This window comes from Podarcis bocagei (assembly GCF_964188305.1).
Source record: "Podarcis bocagei genome assembly, chromosome: 10".
NCBI classification, from domain to species: Eukaryota; Metazoa; Chordata; class Lepidosauria; order Squamata; family Lacertidae; genus Podarcis; species Podarcis bocagei.
The window spans coordinates 22,054,130-22,061,638 of record NC_138135.1 but is presented as its reverse complement, the minus strand read 5'-3'; the positions used below and the strand labels follow the sequence as shown (position 1 = coordinate 22,061,638).

The 7,509-nt window shown below is 49.7% G+C and overlaps 1 protein-coding gene and 1 long non-coding RNA gene across 9 annotated transcripts in view; one reads left to right on the top strand and one right to left on the bottom strand.

Annotated features, from left to right (window-relative positions):
- Positions 1-3,237: 3,237 nt before the first annotated feature.
- Positions 3,238-4,414, bottom strand: LOC308595940. Of its 2 annotated transcripts, none has more exons than XR_014012238.1 (2): positions 4,352-4,414; positions 3,238-3,674 (listed from the first exon to the last, which is right to left on the bottom strand). It is a non-coding gene; the product is annotated as an uncharacterized lncRNA (long non-coding RNA). The 2 variants fall into 2 exon arrangements; XR_014012239.1 differs by lacking the exon at positions 4,352-4,414 and adding an exon at positions 4,146-4,324.
- Positions 4,415-4,872: 458 nt separating this feature from the next.
- Positions 4,873-7,509, top strand: part of IQSEC3 (IQ motif and Sec7 domain ArfGEF 3) — a 147,504-nt gene continuing 144,867 nt past the window's right edge. For 4 of the 7 annotated variants that reach the window (XM_081209856.1, XM_081209853.1, XM_081209855.1 and 1 more), the window contains exon 1: positions 4,873-5,642. In XM_081209856.1, the coding sequence (XP_081065982.1) occupies positions 5,077-5,642 (566 nt within the window). In that variant the 5' untranslated portion in view covers positions 4,873-5,076. The remainder of the gene's footprint in view (positions 5,643-7,509) is intronic. The other 3 variants (XM_081209852.1, XM_081209859.1, XM_081209857.1) reach the window with 2 other exon arrangements.

The window sequence follows — 7,509 nt, the reverse complement described above, 5'->3', positions numbered from 1 at the left end:
AGGTATTTATTGTGGAATTGGTGATCTTCATGCATGCATTTTATTTGATTTTTGCAGCATCCATATGGCATGGTTGGCATCAAATTGAGTCTGTTATTTCCCTCCCCATTTAATCCAGATTGGCCCTTCCCAGGGGCGGCGGCGGGGGGGGGGATCCCATAAATTGCAATACCTGAAAAGTCCATTAACTAAGCCCCTGTCTAAAAGCACCCTATGGTTGCAGAGATGCAACCCACCCCCTCTCCTGTTGCTGTAGTATACAAAACATCCTTCACCCAACATAATGATGGAGTAGGAAACTCCCCCTCCCCCAAATTATTTGTACACTTCCTGCCCCAACAACAACTTGTCAGATGTAGTGTTGCCATGTTCTAGGAGAGCATATTTTTCCTGGAGTGCATTAACTCATCACTGGTTACTTTGAAAGACAATTTATAGCCAACTGTATCCCCCGCCCCCATCACTGTATAGAATTTTGCATTCTTAAAGACACCCCCTTCTTTCTGATCATGTGAATCAATGAATAAGTATTTATCAACCGAATGGCTTGGTTGGCATGTAATAATAAACCAAACCATGCCTAAACACTAATGAGTGCATGGAGCAAAAATTATGGCCACTTCACTCCTCCCTTGGTTCTACTGCTGTTATGCTACCTAGAACTAAACCATGGTTTGACTTAGCATTATGTGTGACCCCGTGCTTGTGGCTTATCTCTACCACCAGGCAAACTGCAAATGATAAACCATGAACAAACCTGGTCTATGGCTCACACTGTGGAGCAGGCATAAACAAACCCAGCCCGGAACCACAACTCCCACAATGCCTAGCTAACAGGACTAGCGGTCAGGGATGATGGGAATTGTAGTCCTGAAACATCTGGAGGGCTGAGTTCGCCTATGCCAGCTTTGGAGTGAACTAAGCCGAACAACAGCTTAGCACAGAAGTAGCAGGACTGGGAGAGGAGAGAAGCAGTCATTATTTTCCCTCTGAGTACCTACATGGCTCATGCATAGCCATGATTTGTCTTAGCGCTATGTGGAATTGAACGTGAAGCAACTGGCTATAAATCCACAGCATTAACAGATTTGTCCAAAATTAACAGAAAGAGAAAAGTACAGCTAGCTTTTATTGAAGCTTGTTAAATCGTACGAATTATGACTATGAAATATCACTCCCCTCCCCCCACTTATACAGCCTGAGCCCATCTTTGCCAAGGGTGAAGAATCTCACCCCTTATCTCTCACTCTCAGATAATCCAACCCACTAATTTAAATTCCTGTGAGAAACACTATGATGGTGGCATGCCACTTATCAATATATACATTAGTCCAAATCTTCCTGACAATTTTCAGTGGGAATTGAGTCAATTCAAACTTTCACATGTTCTATGACAATAGAACACAGAAATATCATCGAAATATGAAGTAGTAATGTTCTGTGTCAACATTCAAGTTACAGCATTTGCACCCGAGACACTACAGCTCAGGTTTTTTCCAGGAGCCTTGGCTGCCATCCAGCATGCAACTGGAAGAATAGAGTTTCATCAAGAGCTGGGACAACAGGTGAGAATCCATTGAGAACAGGACTGGAGTCTGCCAACCAGATAGTTCATGACGATCATGGTTGAAGCAGCCCTTTTAAACTACCTGCACTATCTCTTACTTTGTTCTTACCTTTGGCTCTTGTTCTCTTTCATCTGTTCATCCTAATGTTGAATGGCCTCCTTGGACATTGGCCTCTGTTGCCGGCTCAACTCTAGCAATTCATTTTGGCTCCGAATGGCCTGCGACCGGCAATGTGTTTCTGTTTCGCAGAGTATGCAGATACATTGCACCCCCTATTATTTACTGAATCTATAAGTCACCATCCTTTTTTTTTTTTAACAAAAGGAAACTCAAAGTGGCTTACAAAACAGGGGCCCTGAAATTTATCAGGCCCTCCTTCTACATACAAAATGCCCAACAGCGAGTGGCAGGCATAGGAAGAGCCCTGCTGGATTAGCTCAAGGGTCCATCCAGTCCAGAACTGGAGGACCTTAGGCTTGGGGGCCTTTCTGGCCCTCAAAAGTCTCTCCAGGCCACACTCTTCACCAGCTCTGTTCTGTGCCCCCGCCCATGTGCTTTTGCCTCCCTGGAATGTGTCCTAAAAACTGCAATAATCCTCTTGCTTGCTTGAATGGAGGGTGGGTGGAGAACTTCCTCTCCTTCATTGGAGGTTTTTAGGCAGATGCTGGATGCCCACCTGTCATGTATGCTTTAATTGAGACTCCTGCATAGCAGGGGGTTGGACTAGATGACCCTCAGGACCTCTTCTAACTCTACAATTCTGATTCCAAGCAGGTGTGTGTGTGTAGGTGTAGAAACCCCTGGCTCTTGCATGGCTGGAATGCAGCCTACTGTACAAAGGTTAGAATCACTCCCCACATTTTTTGTCTCTGGCCTCACCTACCACTGGCATGTGGTTCCTTATAATGGCATGAGGCCCTTGAAAAAAAATCCCCATCCCTGATCTAGTCAACCCCCTGGCTTCTCACAGTGGCTAACTAGATACCTCTAACAAGCTACGCAAGCAGGACATGAATCGTTCCCCAAAAGCTGGTATAAAGGTAAAGGGGCCCCTGACCATTAGGTCCAGTCGGTCGTGGCTGACTCTGGGGTTGCGGCACTCATCTCGCTTTATTGGCCGAGGGAGCCGGCATACAGCTTCCGGGTCATGTGGCCAGCATGACTAAGCCGCTTCTGGTGAACAACAGCAGCACACAGAAACGCCGTTTACCTTCCCGCTGGAGCGGTACCTATTTATCTACTTGCACTTTGACGTGCTTTCGAACTGCTAGGTTGGCAGGAGCCGGGACCGAGCAACAGGAGCTCATCCCGTCATGGGGATTCGAACTGCCAACCTTCTGATCGGCAAGCCCTAGGCTCTGTGGTTTAACCCACAGTGCCACCCGTGTCCCAAAAGCTGGTATACAGTGGCACAACAAGAGGTTCCATTCTCCTGAGCATATACAAAATTCTTTTCCCTGCTTGGCTGAATAACCAGGACAATATCACACTCTTCTGAGACTGCAGGTAAAGGTTCCAAGCCAGAAGTAGAAGCAGAAGAAGGAGAAGTGCAACTCTCACTTTGGTTTGAGCTATAACGTTTATCCTTAAGAAATTAAGCAGAAAATGGAGAAAGGCAAACTGGGGAATTATATCAATAAGCATAGGAGAATAAAATACACCAGTAAAGGAGACTTTCACGCAGAACTTTAAGGGAAGGAGGGGGATGCAATATTTCTGTTACTAATAAATATACCTTTGTTTCATAGGGATTTATGTTCTTTTCTTCCAGCTGCTCCATATTAGGAGAGGAAGTGGATGCCAGAGCATTATTGAGAATGCCAGTCAAAAGCATGCCAGAATTATTCTGCACATTTTGTATAAAACGCTGGCCTGGAATATTAAGGGCAAAATCTAGAAAATTAGTTCCTACGATGAGGAAAAATGAAAGCAACCCAGGCCTGCCGCATCGGATGGCTGTGGGGTTTCTATGATGTAACAGCTCCTCTTGCTCACGGGGCTGGAAGTCGGAACTGTTCCATGGCATTTGCAAGAAAGGCAGTGAGGGAAACAGGAGAGCGAGGGAAGCAGAGTAAATCTGGGCAGAGGTGGTACACAGCAGTTTCTCTAGAAAAGAAAATGAAGAATCTTTCATGCTATTGACTAAGTGCTGATATTTAAGAAATACGATATATATGGTGTCCTGCTTTCCCCTCCAAAAGGAATCTAAACAAGAAGCACCAACCCACCCATCATGCAAAACGAAAAGTAAAAAAGATCAGCAAATAACACAGCAGCAATTGGCTGCTGAAAGCTGCAGAATAAGAAGAATACACAGCAGCCCACGACTAGCTAACCGTTTCTGTCGAAAGCTCCCCAAATTGCCACGTTTCGGTCAGGGAATGGAATCTGCTCAAGGATGGGTCTAGGCAGGCCTCTCGAGGGGGCGCACAAGAGAAATGGCCAACTCCTTCTGTCCGCACCAAGGGGCACGTTGAACAGGTCTTCTGGTGTTGATGGGAGTGCGGGGGGGGGGAAATGGGGTGGAAGGCAGCCACAGTATACAGTGAAAAGGTCTAGGCTGCACGCACGCTATACCTTTGAAGCACATTTGAAGCACATTTTCCCCTCCTCAAAGAATTCTGGGCCCTGTGGTTGGTTAAAGCGTTGTTAGGAACGGTATTTCATTGAGGGGCGAACTACAATGGCCAGAATCCCCCGAGGGAAGCAGTGGGCTTCGAGGTGCGCACGAGGCCATTTGCCCTGTGCCCCCTCCTTTTCCACACAGCCCTTCATTTTCCTACCTCGCTTCCTTCTCCCACATCCTTGCTTCCCCGCACGTCGTCTGCCTTCCTTCCTCCCGCTCTAAAGGGCCCCCTTTCTCCCTCACGCTCCCGGACCCTCTCCTTTTGCTTTCGTGACTCCGCTCACCTTTCCCCCCCCTTCCGTCCCGCGCCTCCCCTCCGTCCTGCCCCCGCGCTCGCGCTCTCGTTCTCCCGCCGCCTCTCTTGCCCGCCCCCCCCCGCTGCCCTCCTCCACCCCAATTTCTCTCCCTCGCCCCCCTTCGCCGGGCTACGCGGGGCGGGAGGGGCGAGGAGGGCAGGCCTGTTCCAGAAAGTCTCGTCACGCGCTCCTCCCCACCAGCCTCTCTCCAGCCCTGCTCGCCTTACGCTCGCCGCCAACTTCGCCCCCTCGCCCGCCTCTCCCCGGGGGAAGCGCCCCGGCCTCGCGGTCTCCTTCCCGCCCGAGCGGGTGGGCGGCGCGTCTCCGCCCTGGGCCCGCCCCGCTTGCGCGTGACGCGGAGGCCGCGAGGCTGCCGCCCGCCGCCCTTGCTGCGTGTGTAGGCTCTGGGCTGCGTGTGCGCGTGTGTCCACGCGAGCGAGGGAGCGAGGAGAAGGCGCGCGGGCGCGGAGGCGGCATCCTCCTCCTCCTGCTGCTGCTGCTGCTGCTGCTCCTCGTCTCCCCTCGGCCGGAGTCCCCTGTCAGGCGGAAGGCGAGGCGAGGCGGGCGCCCGGGCCCGCCGCGGGGCATGGAGAGCCTGCTGGAGAACCCGGTGCGCGCCGTGCTCTACCTGAAGGAGCTCACCGCCATCGTGCAGAACCAGCAGAGCCTCATCCACACGCAGCGCCAGCGCATCGACGAGCTGGAGAGGCGCCTGGACGAGCTCAGCACCGAGAACCGCAGCCTCCGCCAGCAGCACGCGCTGCCCGAAGAGCCCACGCAGCAGCCGCAGCAGCAGCAGCCCAGGCTCCCCGCTCCGCCGCCGGCTTGCCCACCGGGTCCTCCCCAGGGCCAGCAGCAGCAGCAGCAGCCTTCGCCGCCGCTGCCGCCGCCGCCACCGCCGGAGCAGCCTCGGCAGGAGCAGCTTCAGCACCCGCAACAGCTCCCGGCGCCTCCGCAGCCTCCCAGCAGCAGCAAGCAAGCTCAGGCCAGCCCCAGCGGCAGCCGGACGCCCGCCCCCCACCAGCACCCTCCGCTCCACCACCACCACCACCACCCCGAGAAGGACGGCAGGGAGAAGAGCTGTTGCGCGGTCCTGCTCCAGCACAAACCACCCCCGGCCATCGCCAAAGGCGTCTTGAGCAGGAGACCAGAGTAAGTCAGGAAGGGGAGGGGAAGGGGGAGGGAGGCGAGGAGGAAAGAGCCAGCCCCCCCGCCGCCCCAAAGATGAGAAATTCATTTATTTGGAGCCTTCATACACCCCGCTTAACGCTGCCGTCTCCATCGGTGTGCAATCCGCTTCAAAAGACGGCAGGAAGATGGTCCTAGGAGCAAGGATCCTGCCCCGCATACTGCCGCTGCAATCTGACGGAGTGGGCGGGTGGGGAAATCCCTTCCCCGGTGTATTTCCAATTTCCATAGGATGCCAGAGAAACGAAATGCTGCCTAGGCAAGAGGCGTTCAGTTCCCTGCTTCCGAGCTTCCTTTCTGCTATGTGTGATGATATATCGTCAGAAGAAGTTTACATTTTTGAAAACACAAGCCACTCTCTCCCCCCCCCTATTTGTTGCAAAGCATGCCTTGGTTGTTTTCTGCCGGTTGTAAATATGTTTGCGATAGCCAAAGCAGGAAAGAATGATTTCCTAGGAAGGCATAGGCTGGTGTCAGATTTTGCTCAATTGTTTGGGCAGTGCAGCTGCTTTACAGAACAAAAATTTCCAAACAGTAATAGCTCCTATTACACAACTAGGATTTCCCCTTTCATTAAAGATGCAGTAGGGAAACATTGCAGATACCTTTTCCTATTGACACAAACCCTTCATATATTTGTGATTCAGATTTCTTTTACCTGTGGGTTTATATAGTGTGTTTGGGTGACTCTCGGATTCTGAAGTGGCAAAGAATTGTTTTATGGGGTTTTCTTTATCAGCAAAGAAAGCCTGGTTGTGTGTTTGTGTACAGTGTGACTGTGTGCTCGTGTGTGCATCTTATATATGCATATGTGTTATTCAAGAGCTCAAATTTTGCTGCAATGAAGGTTCTAAAGTGGTACAGAAGAATTATGTTTTTTCCTGGGTTATGCATAAACTGAATTGTAATTGCCTAGTACCTTTGCAAATGCATCTAGCTTAGAGATATCTCACCTTTCTCTCCAAGGTCTTTTCAGTCGACAGATTCCATTAACCTCTTTGCATACATGTGGATGATAGAAGCCAGAGCTGCTATGGTACAGGGGAGAGACAAGAATAAAAATTCACTTGCAGGTACTTCAGGGATGTAGAAGTAAAGTTGTGTTTTTAAATTCCAGCCTTGACCTTTGACTTTAATGGCACTGAGGTCCATGAACAACATTTCATTTATAGTTTCAGGAGTGGGTTTCTTGCTTCCTTCCACCCTCTCCTATTTGTTGTAAGTGGGGAATCTTTTCTGATCTTCATTTGTATATAGGATGTTTTCTGTAAATATGGGACTAGCAGCAGAACTGTGAAATCTTTCATTGTTTGAAGAGGTGGTCCATTTCTCTCTGAATGAGGCTGGTCAGAGAAAAGAACACATAATGCTAGTCATCTTTCCCTCAATGTACAAAATGAATATTTCTCCAAACTATAGCTAGCCCTTTGCTATGAGCAGCTTGTAATCAAAAAGTCAACATCTTGTTTATTGACTAACAGTAGTATGTGTTTTGCAGGTATGTGTTTTGCCAGGGGGTAAATAAATTGCAGGATTGGGCCCATATTCCTTCCAAATGAAGCTGCAAGGTCTCTTCTGCTGCAAATTCCATGTATTGAAATGCAATTCAAACGGCGCTACTATATCAGTGTAAAAACAATTGTGTTAGAGAGGAATTTCAGAAATCTATTTAAAAAACCCAAAACCTAGTGGGTTTTATGCAGTGAAGCCAGTGTTACAAATGTAGTATTGACAAGATTTCCCTTTCATCTCCTCCTAATTTCTCACATACGTCACTAAGCAGAATGATGAGTCGGTTTCAATGCATGGTTCTGAATAGCTCTTTCCTGGG